The 17720-nt window shown below is 39.8% G+C and overlaps 1 protein-coding gene and 1 long non-coding RNA gene across 13 annotated transcripts in view; one reads left to right on the forward strand and one right to left on the reverse strand.

Moving 5' to 3' along the window:
* Positions 1 to 17720, forward strand: part of TRPM3 (transient receptor potential cation channel subfamily M member 3) — a 662437-nt gene that overhangs the window by 238035 nt on the left and 406682 nt on the right. For 2 of the 12 annotated variants that reach the window (XM_084899461.1, XM_084899452.1), the window contains exon 1: positions 1717 to 2140. The exons of the other annotated variants lie outside the window; for them this stretch is intronic. In XM_084899461.1, coding sequence (XP_084755587.1) covers positions 2051 to 2140 — 90 coding nt within the window. In that variant the 5' untranslated portion in view covers positions 1717 to 2050. Of the gene's footprint in view, positions 1 to 1716; positions 2141 to 17720 lie in introns of those variants that run through there. 12 annotated transcript variants of the gene reach the window in all.
* The window catches only part of LOC311630504, a 123776-nt gene that overhangs the window by 49310 nt on the left and 56746 nt on the right, over positions 1 to 17720 (reverse strand). The gene's annotated exons all lie outside the window — the stretch shown is intronic.

The following is a 17720-nucleotide window of genomic DNA, read 5'->3' on the forward strand; positions in this document are numbered from 1 at the left end:
GCAGCCTGATCAGAATTCATAGTGTTAATGACTACATCAATACCATACCAAAGAAATTTTACCTTAATGCTTCCAGAAGGTTGAATCACCAGAAAATTAAGACAGTGGCTTTTTTTTGCTGTGGGCCCCTTTATGAAAAAAAAAAATAGGAGAGAAGAGAAAGCTTATCTTTGTAGTCTGGTAGACTGGTTTCAATGGTAATGTGTTTTAGGCATGTTACTAATTTCTCAAGACCTCAGTTTCTTAGTCAGTGAAATGGGGCTATGCCAATAGCATCTGTTTCATAAGGTTGTCATTGACATGAGCTTATATAACACATTTAGAAATTCCTGTCATGCTAGCTGTTAGTGTCTTAGTTTAAAGCTACCTTTAATCCTTTGTGGAAATAGAATGGTGACAGAAAAATGAACTTACTGTGTGTGGGGTTATATTAAAGCAATATTGTTTAATAGAAAAATAACCAGATGCATGAATTTTATTATACAAGGCAAGTCGAAGGTCTAGATTCCACCAGTGGATTAGCTTTTCTACAGTAGTGTCAGTGGATCTGGAACACAGGACCATTGTAAGGGACATGGTGTTGTAATGCAGTATGTCAGGTGTTTATTACACTCCAGTGGGATTCACGCTTCCCAAGATTCTGAATTACAGTACAGACCCTGTGTATCGCCTCCTCCCTTACCTCTCTCCAATTCTGCTTCAGAATGCATACTAGTCATGAATCTGGCACCAGTCTTGTCAAGTTAAATAGAAACAGAAAATCATGATAGTCATATAGAGGGATGAAAAATAAGTAAGATGGCAACGCTCTAAGGATGTGGGAATTCTCCTGGGCAGCAAAGGCTCAACCTTACCCAGGGAGTTCTGATGCCTCGGGGCGTGTCCGAATGCAAGTGCCCAGTCCCTGAACTTCACTGCTCTAAGAGAAATTATGCGCGTTCTGCCTTCAAATTGAAGAGTTCCCCTTTATCCTCTCACCACAGGGTCTCAAGACAATCTGCGCCAACACAGCCAGCTCTCTCTTAAAGCCATCCTTAGCGAACGATGGGGGTGGGTATCTACACTTTGGAGAAACTCCATCTTTTATAGAAAGCATTCCGATTGGCACCTCCAGGGTTAAAGTTTTGTCGCAGAAAAGGGGTATCAAGTAGCTTCCCAGAAAGGGATAACCCCCCCCCTCCCCAATTTAGAAACTGCCTCCTTTAAAAGATAAGCCACAGATACATGAGTTTACCCTGCTTTCTATGAAAGGGATAACTCCGGGTTCCCAGGGCGTATTCCGCTGGCTGTCATCTATCTAATGTGTATATCAGGGTGCGGATGGTCAATCACCGTTATACAAACAACCTCAGCACGCCACCGAGATAATTGTAGTGTGGATACATTTGTCAATAGCTCCGTTTATTCCGTGGTCACGTCAATCCAAAGGAAAGTGTTTATCTTATCATTCTCCCTCCCTGTCCTAGCCCCTCCCCCTGTGCCAGTTTCCCAGCCCCTCCAAGATGCTTTGTGCAAGAAAGTGCAAGTTTCCCCATTCTGGCCCTATCGATGTCCTCCTTCCCTCTCCTCCTGGCTCCCCCACCCACAAACCGAAGGAGCGGAGCAAATGGCCAGGGCTCTCCCGCAACGCCTGCCCCGCGCCCACCGGGAGGAGAGCGGGCGAGGGAGCGCGCATTCTGAGCAGGAGGCAGCGGCTCTCACTCCTCCGACCACAGGCTGCCTCCTTCTTCCCGGAGGCTGCTCCTCTCCTTCCAAACCCCGCGTCCCCTCCCCAGAGCAGCAGGCGCTGTGCCTCCCTCCAGCCACATTTGGTATGCACGAGCACGGCTGCAGGCAGAGGGGAGGTGGCTCTCTCAGGAAGGCTCAGTGGCTCAGGAGATGCCACTTGACTAGTCTCCCAAGTTCCGGGAAGCCTCTGCCCTGATGGAATTTGCAGATGCGGAGATGACCCTGTTAAGCCAGGGTCGTGGGGGACCCTTTATTTTCTAGGCATCGCTCAGGTTGGCAGTGTCTGCTTTTTATCCTGGTGGAATTGTGAAAGAGGGGGGTCATGAATCAAACGGATGCTCCTCGACCCCTAAACTGGACCATCCGGAAGCTGTGCCACGCAGCCTTCCTCCCGTCTGTCAGACTTCTGAAGGTACTGTAACTTGCTGCTTTGAGAAATGGCTCTGATTGTGCTTGTGAGGTCTCCACACCCAACTTCGCACGTGGTGGTGGGCCGGGACACATATTTTGGGGAGCAGCAATGCATGCAGTTCTGCATGACTCTGTGGCCCATGGCCTGAAAGAGGTTCTCAGGGGCCCCCAGCCCATGGTGTCAGGGGCGAGAAGGTGGTCTGAGCCACGTTGGAGGATGAGAGGAATGGGCTTCCTGAGTGCTCCCCCACCCTTCCCAAATTACCCCTAAAATAGAATTAATTAACTTCTCTGGGCGGGTGGGAGCAGCAGTGGGAGTGAAATCTTTTACTCCCCTGTGTTTGGCTCCAGGGTGTGTTTTTTCCCTCCCCGGGGAAGCCCTTCGACCCACTTTCCCTTTAGATGGAACCTGAGAGAACAAAGGATTCTCCTCATTATTTAAAAAGTCCTGTGTCCTTAGGCAGGTGCGCAGGTAAAGACAAACAATGAACCTCATCCAATTGTGACTTTTTTTTGGTGTGCTCTTGTTCTTTTAAAAAAGCAGCATGATCATTTTAGTCTCCTAAGTGAAGTCAGTAGTGAGGAACTATTGTTAAATATATACTGAATGGTGCCTGGAGCGCTCTCTTTCTCTCTCTCAAGCTCCGAGTTACACAAAAGAATGGTACTACACCTGAGCGAGGACTGCTGCCATGTGTCTGCAGCTCTCTTCTGTCTAGAAGCAAATGCATTTAAGATACTGAGAAGCCCTCAGAACTCCATAATAACTCACCTTCATCATCTGCCCATGGGGAAATAAATACAAATACAATGTTAAAGGTGCAGAAAGCAAATATATACATATATATTTTTTTTTTACCCCCAAAAAGAACGTGGCAACATCTATTTGGGAGAAGTGCTAATCTCTGCATGTCCCACAGCATTTGAAGTTAAAAAGGAAAGGCAAAGTTCTTAGTTCTCTTTTCCATATAAATATGGTATTTTTATTTGATGACCACTGGACCTTGAGTCCAGTCAGCCATAATGAAATATTAAAGAACTGGCCCTGAATATACTACACTTGCAAGGTGTTTTGTTGTTCTTCTCCTCCTTCTTTCCTGAGGCTGTGTTTTGGATGAGTCAAGTTTGTCAAGGGCAATTAGTTCTGTATGGCTAAGTGGCTTTTCATAAAGGAGTATATATTACCCACCTTCCGAGTTTCCCTTATTCTGTTCAACACAAACTGCCCCATGTCCTGTACAAAATCCCATTATATTGTTGTCATGGTGATGGTTTGTTTCCCTAAAGGAGTATTTAGGAAGAAAAGCGGGTTTGGGGATGGGGAGTGGGAGAGAAGCTTTCTTGGATGAAATGCTTTTCCAGTATTGGAACCATGTGTGTGGTAGGGCATGGGAAAGAATGAGACTGGGGAACTAACAAATAAATGAAGGTAAATTTCCCTCCAGAATCACTACTGAATCGAGGCTGTGGGGCAAAGAATGTTTTGGCAAATCCAACTATGACTGTGACAATTGATTCTAGCAATTTGATGGGCAATGAGAAGCATTTCTCGGTTCAAGTTAGTCATTGGCTTCTCCCCAAAATAATGTTTTTTAACTCACACAAGGAGCTGAACAGGTGTGTGTATATCACCCTCAATCTATATTAACTAATTAATATTTTGTTTTTTTAATGGGAAATGTTATTCATCATTTACTTGTCACAAAACAGCAAAGAATTACCTGTTTGAGGTAGATTATTTTCAGAAGACCTATCATCCTTCTTAATTGAAAGTACTGTCCATGCTATTTATTAGCAGACATTGTCAATTCTACACCATTACTGTTGTTGGCATACAGCTCAATCCTACCACCCTTGATTAACATCCTTTATTAACATGGTGCTGTATAATAACTCATTCAATAAAGTTACGTTAATGAGGATTCTTTCAGTATCCAACAGACAGGATGTATTTTACTAGAGAACTTCTTTTCCAAATGACATCTGGATTTTTGAAAGATCACAGCTATCCCTAGGAGACTTCAGATATTGAGCATATTTCAAGATCTTAAAAATTAAAGCATTACCAAATTCTTTTAGCAACACTTAGAAAGAAATGAAAACTGCTTTTGTATATGAGTAATTGCAGTGTTGACATTCTGGATATGAATGTTATATAACTTCCCCCCTTCCCCCAGATGGTTGTTGTATTATCTTTGCTTTGTTAGTCCCTATGTATTCTTGTCTGGCTTTTATATTTCGAGTAAAATGAAAGTTCCTGAATAATCATTTGTGTCTTTTGATCAGTATTTTTCCCTGGTTTAGTCAGAAGTTAAATATTTAATAATTCTTACTATTCTTTCCTTACTTTCTGTTCCCTTTCTCCCTTCTCAATCTCTTTTCTCACTCCCTCAGACTCCCACCCCCATGTTAATTTTGATGGATGGATGCTCTGTAGTCCATTGAAATACTAAGCTAACCAACCAATTCTCCTATTCAACAGGTATATTTTCTTTTCTACCAAGCATTTCCCTTTCCAGTGCCCATGCTGGTCAGTAAGTGCAGTGAAGTCATGATGACATGATCAGATTTAGCTAACCGCAGATCACTCACCATTTCTGAGCTCAAGCCATTTTCCCTCCCTATTTTTTCCTTGAAAATGTGTGTTTCTTTGCTAACTTTTCTCAGTACCATGCTAATGTTCAGAAATGGCTTCATAATTCTGTTTCCTGTATTTCTCATTTCCTAATAGAAACAGGATACTAAAAAATCAGAGGGGGAAGGCCACTATCTGAAGCACAAATTAAAACTAATGAATGTTGGCATGTACTGCATATTTCTTCTGAAACATCTCATGTGTTGGATTGTCCATCTCAGAGCAAATTTTGAACATGCCAACCAACTCAAATTTCGAATTTGGGATAGCGTTTGGAAATAAGATTTGAAGACAAGTTTCTGGACAGACATATTGTGATGATAGCCAGAAGACAGAAGCTGTTTTCTAATGGCTACATTTCAAAGGGAATTCTTTCCAAACTATTTCTCTTTGGTTGTTTGCTTCATTCTTATGTGTTTCAAGATTTCATCTTACTATTAATCACGAAAAAAGTCAAGTGTATTTCAGTGACAGCATATTTCATATTCATTATCAGATCTGCCTCTGCCATTGTTTTACTTGGAAGATTTTATTCTGGTAACTTGTGTTGAATTTTAAGATTAATTTTAGGACAGAGAGCTTTCTTTGCATTGAAGGCTTGGTGGATTTATTAAAGAGAAGCTTTGCCCTAACTGGTTTGGCTCAGTGGAAAGAGCGTCAGCCTGTGGACTGAAAGGTCCCAGGTTTGATTCTGGTCAGGGCATGTACTTTGGTTGTGGGCACATCCCCAGTGGGGGGGGGGGGGCGTGCAGGAGACAGCTGATCAATGTTTCTCTCTCATCTATGTTTCTAACTCTCTATCCCTCTCCCCTTTTTCTCTGTAAAAAAATCTATAAAATATATTTTAAAAAATAAATGGAAGCCTTTTCAAAAATAGGTTGCATTGGGGGAAAGGAAAGCTCTGTACTTGTAGCAGATTTTGTATGCACATGTTAAGACCAGTTTGTTAATGGAGACCAAAAGATCAGTATGACTTTGGTATTTTCAAAGTTTTATACTAGGAAATAATATAACTTTGCCCACTTTAAGCAATGTCAGAAGGGGATTAAACAAATTACATTCTGGACTGTTGGGCCTAATCACTGGGTCCCAATTCTATTGTGTTCCTAACCAGCTGTGTAACGTAGGGTAGGTTACATAACCTCCCTGTAGCTTGTTGTCCATATCTTTAAAATGAAGAGTTTCATCTCAGCTTGACATGGAACCAGTGCTGTGATTCCCTGCAATGAAGGCTGCCATGCCTCGTGGGTACCAAAGACCATGCTTTATTGGGGCTAAAAACAATTAAGCTGGATTAGATATTAAAATGGAAGTAGGACTAGAAAAACCATCATGGTTGATCATAGAGGGCCTTTCCAGCTAAACTAAGGCATTTGACCTTTATCCGGAAAGCTCCAAGGTGCCAATGAAGAAATTTGAGCAGGGAGGTGACGCCCCAATTCAGATATTAAATAGTGTTTTGTGTGTCATGTCTAGAATGGATGGGAAATGCTGGGACTGAAAGCTAAGAGATGAGACTAGAAGCCTGGAGAATTAGTGAAGACCTGGGCTAAGGCTATAGTAATGGAGCAAAATTAAAAGGGCCTTGTTGAATTGTTTGCCTATATAGGGTAACTTCCGCATTTCTGTTTTTGCTGTCTGATTGGATGGTGGATCCACTGTCTGAGAATAAAGATCCTGAGAAGGAAGGACAGAGCTTCTCACTTTGTGGTTGGTTCTTTGGCAAGCTAGAAAAGGACTTACTGATTCTAATGAGACGGAGACCAATAAGGAATACAATTCTGTATCATTGATGAGTATGAGTCCCATTGAATGTTTGATAGAGGACCTGTTGGAAATAAATCATATACAGTCAGTAATATGACTACTAATTTTCTTAGATTGTACTTTTGTAACTTATACAACCTGGATGCTTATAAAACTATGCATAGTAAACTCCCCGTATGTTGGAATCCAGTCAAGCAACTCAGTTTTGTTTTATTTTTTCTCTGTTCTCTCTTTACATTACCAAAAAAGGATTAATAAAAGTGAACTGGGTAACACAAGGGAAATAATGGGAAGAGTAGTGATCAAGGTAAGCTACCGGATCACAAATTCTGCCAAGTACCTATCTTGTCTACTTTTGTAATTCTTTATAATGGTAATCAATATCTATTATATTGTCTCTTAAGCATAGCAAGGTCCTAACAACAAAATGAATTGGATCTGCCTTCTACAGTTGCTGCCAGGAATTCTAGAAAATGACTTCCCTTTTGTGTGTTCTTAGAAAGCAATATATTGAGATTCATTTAAATTTGAGTTTTAAATGTATGACTTTCAAAATCACTCTTACATTTATAAAATTGTGAGTCTTTACATGGCAAGTAAAATAATATCAGTGAACCACATGCTAGTAGCACTTAAGTTTCTACAGCAAGAGTAGAAACACGTATCTGATATATCTTAGACATGCTAGTGAATGGGGGCGAGGAAGATCAGGGAATTTGGTATAACCAATTCCACCAAGTGCCTTAAAGATAGGAAACTTGAAGAATAAATTACTTTTAGGAAAACACACTGTATTGTTAGGCAACATTTTAAAGACCTAATAACAAAGAAACTTTTGTCCCTCCATCTCAGCACATTAGCCTCAGATTCCCTTTAACGAAATGAGAGAAAGAAAAGAAATTGTGCCCAAACTAAAACCCAGGAGAGAGAAAATGTATCTAGTGTGTTTCAAATGGTGGCTCCGACTCAGAAGGCTGAACAGCAGTGACCTTGCAACTTGCCTTTCTGTGAAATGTTCCTCAGGCAACCTGAAGGAAATTCCTAAGGCAACAAAAACCTTCCTGTCTCTCGGGAGAGCTCTGTCTTCGGATGCCCTGTATTGTGGAGGGAAGAAAGGGAGTGTGTGGTCCCTGGGGAATGGGAGAGGATGTAGCTGGGAGGTCCAAGTCCAGGGCCACTTGGCTCCGGGATGGCTTGTGGAGCCACAGTACTCTGGGGCAGGGATTGTCTCCAGGGAAAGGAATCTGCCTTCCCATGACTCCAGGCAGGGCAAGAGAACTGCCTCTGCCAGGTGGCTTTTCATCCTCCCCCTCTCTCCTTCCACCAGCTCCCAGCTCATCTGCAGACAAGTAGATCAGACCCCTTTTCCATCCTCTAACATGTAAAAAGAGTTGTAAAGACTGTGGCTAACAAAAGTGTTCAGTAACTGCTTATTGAAGAATCAAGGAATGCACAATCACATGAGTGATGTATGCAATCCTAAGGATGCTTATGAATCACTCAGGGAGCTCGCAAGCAAAGCAAACATTAAAGCCCTCCCCCTGGGTGCTGACTCAGGAGGGAGGTGGTGGGCCCAGGACTTTGCATCTGAACAAGCTCTCCCAGGGATTCTGTTGTGAACAGCTCTTGGAAGCACTGAGAAAAGCTGCTATAGATTGAGCTGTGCTGGAGGGAAACTCCATTAAATGCCCTTTCTTAATGCTGGCATCTGGGCAGAGCAGAGCATGTGTTAGTCAAGTGTGAGAACAAAAGGTTTTAAGTAAACATTTCGTGGGTTTTCAAGATTTAATCATGAAAGATTATTTACAGATAGAGAAAAACATTCAGCTGCCCTGTTTTGGTTTGTGGATGACATAACATCATAATCTGAAGTAATGTCTGTCCATATTCTTTTAATTTTTTATTTATTTATGTATTTCTATGTATATTTTCATGATTTTTTAAATCATGTGACATACAGTATTAGATTTTTCTATCATATTAAAATCAAATGGAGATATGATTATGAGTTAGAGTTTCCAAAGATAGTGTCCATGATCAAGATTCTGCCACATCCTACCTATGCCCCCCTCCCTTTTAAAAAATATTTTTATTGATTTCATAGAGGAATGGAGGATCGAGCCTGTAACCTGGTCATGTGTCCTGATCAGGAATCGAACTGTGATCTCCTGGTTCATGGGTTGACGCTCAACCACTGAGTCATACCAGCCCCTTTATTTAACATTACCTATGATGGCCCTTGGGATTGCAATGCTTTCTCAAGTGCATGTCCCTTAAATTCCGATGTTACATGATAGTACTAAGTAAAATGTGGCCAGTCTACTTGGGGGCCAAGGCAAAGCAGCCATTACCGATGCCCACAATAAATGGGAAAGAACACTCCCATTCTTTCCTCCACAATAGAGGGCATCTGAAGACAGAGCTCTCCGAGAGACAGGGGGGTTTTGTTGCCTTAGGAATTTCCTTCAGGTTGCCCAAGGAACATTTCACAAAAAATCAAGTACCAAGCATGTCAAACTCGTGGCTGGCAGGCCACATGCCTTGTTTGACATGCTTGCCCCTGTAGTTGTCAGAAATTAAGGAAGAAGGGGATCTGGAGAGAGGGAGAGTAAGAGAGCATCCAGGGCTTATCAAAGTTAAAAGTAACTTTATAGCCCTAAAGTTTAAGCCTGATTTGGCTTAGTGCATGGAGTGTCAGCCTGTGGACCAAAGGATCCTGGATTTGATTCTGGTAAAGGGCATGTATCTCAGTTACAGGCTCCTCCCTGGCTGGGGTCCTAGTCAGGGCTTGTGCAGGAGGCAACCAATTTATATGCTTCCCTCACATTGATGTTTCTGTCTATCTTTCCCTCTCTCTTCCACTATCTCTTAAAAAAAATCAATGAGAACATATCCTTGGATGAGAATTTTTTTAAAAGTAACTTTATATTTAAAAAATTAAATAATACCTAGTATTGAATATTAAATATGGAAAATTGAGCTGAACAAAAAAATTTTGGCTCCTGAGCACATAGGAAAGATATAATGCCAGAAATGATGGGGTAGGATGGGGGCAGGTATAACAAAATTCCTAGAAGGGGGACATTTAATTCTTATATGTATCACATCAAATGTATGTTCAGAAGCATTTAGGAATTCTGTTCCAACCAATGGCTCTTCTCCACTTCCATTTTCAGAGATATGTGCATAAGACTTGCATTTTAGGGATAGCATTGCTTCTCTTCCAAATAATTAAAGATTTTTCAATGTTTAGTTAATAGACAAGTAGATGATAGGAAGATAGATAGATATTGGTAGATAGAGGGAGAATTTTGTTGTTTATAAATCCATTAACAGCAGCATATATATTGAACTAGAGGACTGGTGCACAAAAATTTGTGCACTCAGGGGTCCCTCAGCTCTCAGAGGATGTCCAACTGACGGCTTCGGCCCACTCCCCTAAGCCTCAATCTGGCTTCCCTCTGGGATGTAACTGGAGGGCCAATCAAGGGATGACCTGGGCGGCTGGCCCTGCCACTTATTGTGCAATGGCCATCAGTCACCTCCCTCTGCAGGAGGCAACCCTGGCAGGTCTATCTGAGGATGGTGCTGGGCGGCCCTGCCTCAAATTGCCCCACTGCTGCTACTGCCCGTGGCCTCTCGCTGTGGGAGGTGATCAGGGGATGGCACTGGTCCCCATTGCCCCACCACTGTTGGTCACCATTGCCACCTCATCACCATCCCTTCCTCTGCCTGCTGTCATGTGCCTTAGATGGCCTGGTGACACCTGCTCGCCGGCCCTGCCCCCTGCTGACTGGTCATTCCGCTGTTCAGTCGATTTGCATATTATGTTTTTATCATATAGGGTTGCTTTACTTGGAGGGAGAGTTATCCACCAAATGAAGGAGTGTTTTTCAAGGTGTGGTCCTACATTTTAACAGGCAACCCAGATGAGTGTTATGCATTGTATTATTTGAGAGGATCTCCTTTAAAGTATAACGCTTCAGTAAAGAGACATTAGCTCATTAAAATTATGCCTCTGGCATGACCCCATGCAGTATCTGATTTTTATTGTTAAAAATTGAGCACCCAATATCTCTTTATCAATCTATATAGGCTCATAATGTTTCCACATCTTGAAAGTCCCCATACTCACAAAGCATTGAATGACTTCGATAAGTATTGTTAAGGGATCATGCAGGAAAGCTAATTTAGGTGATAGGAATGTGTAGTAGATAGATAATATCCTAGATTAGGAGAAAAGATGGCACATTAGCCTTACATGGTGGTGACTGAAGGCAGAAAAACAAGTGTTGCAGCAAAGAAAGAGCACTAAGTCTGTCTTCTGTCTTAACTGTTTGGCTATTGCTGAACTAAGCAATCTCCCTTCCACTGTTCCTTTTCCTTGATATGTTCTCTCAATTATTAGAATCATCCATCCAACCAACTTGCCCAAATTGGAAAACCTGGGCTAATACCATTGGCTTTGTTTGCTTTCATCCCTGTGTAATCAGCCAAATAGTTCCGTCAGTTTCCTCATAAATATGTCTCTGATCCACTGCCTCTGTCTAGTCCTAGTCCCCAACATCAGTCTCTTTTTTTCTTGGGCCCAAAACACTGCAGCTGTCTAAATTGATCCTTCTCACAGCCACCAGAATGGTTCACTTAAAATGAATGCTCCCATGCTTGACATTCTTCACTTTTTCTCCTTCTGTGGAACAAAATCTACATAATCCTGCTCATAATGTAGTACTCCACACAGGTGAGTGGATGAATTAAGGAAAAATTTCCCTGAATCTCCAAAACCAGATGAAGTTCTTTTTATATGCATGCTCATAAGAGTCAGTGGGTATTTTGCCTTAGCCAGCTTGAATCAGTGGATAGAGCTTCGGCCTATGGACTACAGGGTCCCTGGTTCAATTCTGGCAAGGGCACGCCCATACCTCAGTTGCAGGCACAGTCACTGGCCTTGCTCTGACTAGCTCATGTAGTTGTTACTGGTACCCAGGAAGGACAGCAGCCTTCGACACCCATTTAACACTTGGCTCACTGGTCATTCACCTCTCAGTCCCCCTATTCATGGTAAGAAGGAAGCATAGAGACCCTAATGGGGGGAAAAAAGAAAAAAAAAGTCAGTGTGTGTTTATTTCTTTGATTTTAGCATGTTGTAGTATTATTAGCTCTTTACTTTATCTGAATATCTTCTTAAAATGAGAATATTATATCTTAGGCAAGTTTGTGTGTGTGCAGCTTTCAGCAGAGAGCCTAAGATATTTTGAGTATTAGATGAATTACACTAGAATAGGTAAGTGTTGAAGGAAATGGATAATTGTGCTCTTGATGCAGTGCTCTGAAGTCACTACTTAGAAGAATCAAGTGGTGTTATAAGGGTCTTGGCATTTTTGTCTAATTAAATGATAGCTGAACTTGAGTTAATACACAGGGTGGAATGAAAATAGACTTATAGTTGTTTTATGGAAAAGAAGACAATAATTGATAAATAAAACAAGAATGAACTCTGTGTTTCATAGACTCACAAATGTAAACCTACGTTGCCTCACTCTGCACTTCATATGTTCCCCAAATTGAAAAATGAGTTAAGGAATTGAACCAATAATTATTACTCAGTAAAAGTGATGCAGAATGAAATATGTACTCAAAGAAGAAACTATAAGTAGGTAGCACCAGATATCTGCTTTGAAAATATTTAGGAAAAGAGATTGAAATTACCTCATCTATTAATTATGTTGGTTGAAAGGTTATTCCTTAATTTAGTGCTCTAAGAGAGTTTATTATATTACCTTTAATAATGGTATTGGCTGGGTTACACTGTGAAGTAGAGAAAATACTACTAAAAGAAAAACTATACTGCTATACTTGCTGAGCCTTTCTTGTTTCATCCTTTAAATATGCCTTTTGCAAATGTCTAGAGATAACCATGTAGACACAGTCCTATTGAAGTATCTTGGCATTTCCATTTTAGGATAAATATGACTTAGGATGTTTTTATGTTTTAGCATTAGATTATTTTGCTATATCAGGTATCATGGATAGAAGTCTTAGTTTATTATGTTCCCATTGGGAAGAAAATTGACCAAAGTCAAAATAAATTTCTTATGGAAGAAATCAGAATCACTAGAAACTTATCTTACTATACGTTGGTTAAGATTTATAATAAATATGACTGGAAAAAGTAAGTAATTATTTTTGGCATAATCTCACGCTTATTCATCTCCTTACCAGAAGAAAGAAATGAACAAAAATATTTCAAAGAATGAGCTGTCATACAAACATCCATTTAAAAAAAAATTGCTTAATTGTTCTAGTTCACGAATTAATGATGGCTAGAACACTTAGGATCTGATGGTTTAATTTGTAGAGTTTTACAACTTCAGCACTACTGACATTTTGAACTGAATAAATATTTGTTGTGGGGCTATCTGTCTTGTGCATTGTAGTTCATAACACTATCTTTGGTGTCTGATCCACTAGACACCAGGAGTGCCTCCCTGCCTTCTCCCATTAAGATAACCAAAAATGTCTCAAGACCTCGATAAATGCCCTTTTGGGGGCAAAATCACCCCCAGTTGAGAACCAGTGCCTTAAGCATTTCTCTTAAAGCTGTATTTTAAGACGTTGGTAGGCAATTGATTTACTGGAAACCCAATACAGACTTCCTAATGATGTGTGCCTGTAGACACAGTTACTATTTTTTATTTTACAAAAGACTGACTAAAGGATTATTTCTCATCTTATTGTCAATCATCTCTTATAAGAAAATTGAATGGGGCCAATTTGCCTGAAAGTGTTCGACTGATATATTTTTTCTTTGTAAATCAAAGCACAGAATATGTTTATTTGATTGATATATCAAGTGACATATTCAATTTTTACCAGTATTTTTTCTATAATTTCTATTTAGAACTATTAAAGAATAATACAGTATAAATTCATTTTAATGAAAATATTTTACTTTATCAAATTGAATCTTTTGTATGACATTACCTTATGTAAGCAAAGATTTTAAGGTAAATCCAGTAATTAGCACGAGACTATATATTTTAATTTAAAAATTAATATAACTAAAGCTAACTTTTATTAAATTCAGCATAATTTAAACAGAAATGATGCCAAGCAAATAAACAGAATTCAAGATATCTTTTGTAATAATTTGAACTTAGGGACTATGTTGTATTTATGTACAACTAATTATATTTTGTAGTTACTATAGATTGTATTAGGGTTCTCAAGAGAAACAGAACCAATAAAATTTTTTGTTTATATACTAGTATGTACATAAATAAATCAAGATATTTATTTAAGCAATTGGTTCACATGAATGTGGAGGTTTGGCAAGTCTAAAATCTGATGGTGGAGATGGCAGGCTGGAGACTCAAGAAAGAGTGGCAGTTAGAGACCAGAGGTAGTCTCCTGTAGAACCAGGAACAACCACTGTTGCAGGTGAAGTCAAAGGCAGTTTTCTGGAGAATTTCTGCCTGCTCCGGTGAGGGACAACCTTTTTTTTCAACTAATTAATTGAGGCTCACCCACATTGTCAAGGGCAATCTGCTTTACTCAAAGAACCACTAATTTAAAGGCAAATCTCATTCAGATACACCCACCCCGAAATAACCAGAATAATGCTCAGCCAAATAGCTGGGCACTGTGGCCTAGACAAGCTGACATATAAAATTAGCCATAGATCATTATTACAGTTATATGAAAATTACTGTTTTAAATGTAAGTTTGTTTGCAAATGAAATACAATCGTGCTAACTTAAATAAAAGTTTTCGTCTAAGACTAATCTTTTGGATATCCAGCAACTGGAATGGAAATACAGGCAGACAACACAGGGATCCAGATTTCTGTTAGGGGTCCCTGGAGTCTCTTGGCTCATTTCCTGTGTACTGTTGTTTTTCTTTGTAGACCATCTTCCTCTATGACTGTATTTCACCGACACTGTCACAGTGTCTAGTTCTCTATGATCTTGCAGTTGCATACCTTACATCTCACCAATGTGTCTCTGCCATACTCTTAAGAAATCTCATTTAGTTGGGTTTGGTCAGATATCCACTCTTGCCTGCATAGCTAAGGTCAGGGAAATTGAATCACCAGATAGAGATATGGCCACCGAGACCCATTTGTAGGTAATGTGGATGGGAGCAGATTCTTTTAGCAAGAATGTAGGCACTGTGCTTCCCTAATTCAATTAGCATGAATCCCCTAGACACACATAGCTTAATGGTTCTGGAAGCCACCCAGACCTAAAAGGTACTGCAAGTAATCCAAAGCTAAGTAAGTAACCAATTAGTGTGCTCCCTTTGCTAATGCATAACAGGAAGGAAATGGACTCTAACGACAAAACCTGATTTTAAGGTACTATAAGATAATATTTCTGACAGGAGGCATCGAGGCCCTGAAAAACTAGTAGGCTCTCCTCCATTCAGTAGGAACCCACTGAGATCCAGAGGAAATGCTTTTAGAGTTCCACTCCAAGAAGGTAGTGGAACTACCTCCAATGTCCCCTTAAATGCCTCCTTGAGTTCCCCCACTGTTTATGGTTTTACCACCGCTGAGAGGTCCTGTGAAGCTTTTAATGGGTTTTGTCAACTCTTCTGGCTGAATGAAACCGCACCATTCCAACTTTAAGTTCCCGAGAAAATAATGCAAAATAGCACATTGTTTAGAAGTAGTAACTTTGATAGTAACCTGGATATGAGAAAATTTTTATGGTGTTTTAAAAAAAGTAACCATGCTTAGAGGAGTTCCATATAAGAAATTGTTTTAATCAGAATAATCCTGTTTCTGTCTATGTCCTTTCGAAGGGGAAAAGTTCATATATATTAATGCTGTCAAAAAGAGTATTGTTTTATTTTTAGTTGTACAATAATACACAAATCAAAACAGAAATATATAATTACCTTTCCTCCACATTCATTTATTTATTCTCCGTACACTTATTTGTTCTACCGTCATCTATAAACAGTGCACAGGTGCTAGAAATTGAAAGACGAAAATAATAGGCCTCCAATCAAAAGGAGCTAATAATAGACTTAGGGCAACAGACAAGCAAATTAGTAATGGCAGGATGGCTTGATAAATGTTTTCAGGCTGGTGAGCATAGATAAAGGTGACCAAAGTAGCCTGGGAGTTACTAAAAAGGTAACTTTTTATCTGAATGTTGAAGGCAATACCTCTGGGAAGTTGAGGTAGAAATAATATTCCAGATAAATAGAGCGGCATTTACAAAAGCTAGGAGGCATCCTAGAGAGTATAGCTCATGGAGAAAGTCCCATGAGGGAAGCTGCATTATCAGTGTAAGGGGAACGTTGTGGCGACCAGTGGTTGAGGAGAGTGATGTGAAGCAGGGACTGTTTCTGGTGTGGGTGTGGGTGTATATATGTATGTATTATTCTGGTGTACAGCTCGTACTCAACAGTCTGCCCGGTTTAGGCTGCTCCAGTTGAAGTATAATGCTGCCGCCTCCTCACCCTCTGCCTCAAAGCTCTGGAGATGGCACCACTGGCCCCAGCTGTGCAAGTGCAGAGGCGAACCCAGATTTATTAGTCATTTAGGAATTGTTCAGCAGCTGCAGAATGTTCTGGGAAGAGGGTTACACTATAGGAGGAATGCCCCCCACCCCTTTTTCATTCTTTTTCTTTTTTATGCCTCTGGCAAACTCATTTTTCATATTCAAACAACTTTGTAAACTGCCTCATTATGGAGAAATGTTTTCTACATTTAAAAATGCCCTCATCCAGGGGATAATGGCCTTATGAGAATTACAGTATACAAAAACTCTGGAGAAAGACTTCCTTTTGCTTTGGATTGCTGCAAAATTTTAGGCAGAGGGAATCATGAGCTTACTTCTCAATTGTCATTATGACATATCATTGGAGGAAGGAGTAGGTGTGCATTCAGATCTGTCCCCATTCAACTAACAAATGAACTTTAAACATCAAGACAGTTTCTCTAGGATGGTCATCCTCACAATCTTGTAAAAGGCTCAACTAGGTAAACTACTCAAGTGAACTGTTGAACATCATCAAGAAAACTTCCTTACCCTTTGGTAGACTTACATACTTTAAAATTCATGAGTTTTAACTATAAGCTTTATTATTTTTTAAATCCTCATTGGAGGGTATGCTTATTAATTTCAGAGAGAGGGTCAGAGAGTGAGAGGAAAAGAGAGAGATCAAAATAAGAGAAGCATTGATCAGTTGCCTTCCATATCTCCTCTGATAGGAGATCATATCCAAAATAAGGGTATGTGCTCCGAGCAAGAATTGAACTCACCACCTTTTGGTGTATGGGTGACACTCCAACCAAATGAGTCACCAGCCATGGCAGCTCTATGACTTTTAAGAAATGGAGTCACCTATGTGACCAATACATATATCAAGACATGTTAATATGCATCAACCTAAAGAGTTCCCTGCTGCCCTTTCCCAGTTAATATCACCACCACCCAAGGTAACCACTGTCAGGCTTTTATCACTTGATACTACTTTTGTCTTAGTTAGAATTTTGAATAGAGGGAATTGCACAGTATGTACTCTGGTGTCTGGCTTCTTCCATTCAACATAATATTTCTGTGACTTATTCATTTTGTTTTGTCCAGCATTCTGTATAATATCACGTTGTATGAGTATATCATACTGTTTATCCTCTTTCCTGTTGAGGATATTTGGGATACTTCCCATTTTGTGCTCATATGAATAAAGATGCTATGAAATTTTTTGTGAATATATGCACTCACTGTTTTGTTACAGACCAGAGATGGGATTGCTGCATTAGAGTGTAGGCATATATTTGACCTCAGCAGAAACTGACAAAGAGTTTTTTTAAGTGGACATATCATTTTACATACCCCATAATACAGTATATGAGAATTTCAATTGTTTCATATTTTCACCAAAATTGTCATTGTCTTTATTTTAATTTTAGCCATTATGATGGATGTATTTTATTGTTATAATTTCCCTGACGAGTAATGTGATCTTAAATTTCATGTGCAAATATATTTGTATAAATAGTAACAATAGCAAAAAATGTATGGGTAAAACTGAGAAAAGAAAGTGAACTTTTATTGAGCTGTTATTGTAGCTAGAAACCAATATTCTTGATTTAAATCCTGTCAATCTTTAATAATGAGGCAATATTATCTCCAGTTTGCAGATGAGGAATTGTAATTGAAAG

Source organism: Pipistrellus hanaki, assembly GCF_964339955.1.
Source record: "Pipistrellus hanaki genome assembly, chromosome: 11".
Classification (NCBI taxonomy): Eukaryota; Metazoa; Chordata; class Mammalia; order Chiroptera; family Vespertilionidae; genus Pipistrellus; species Pipistrellus hanaki.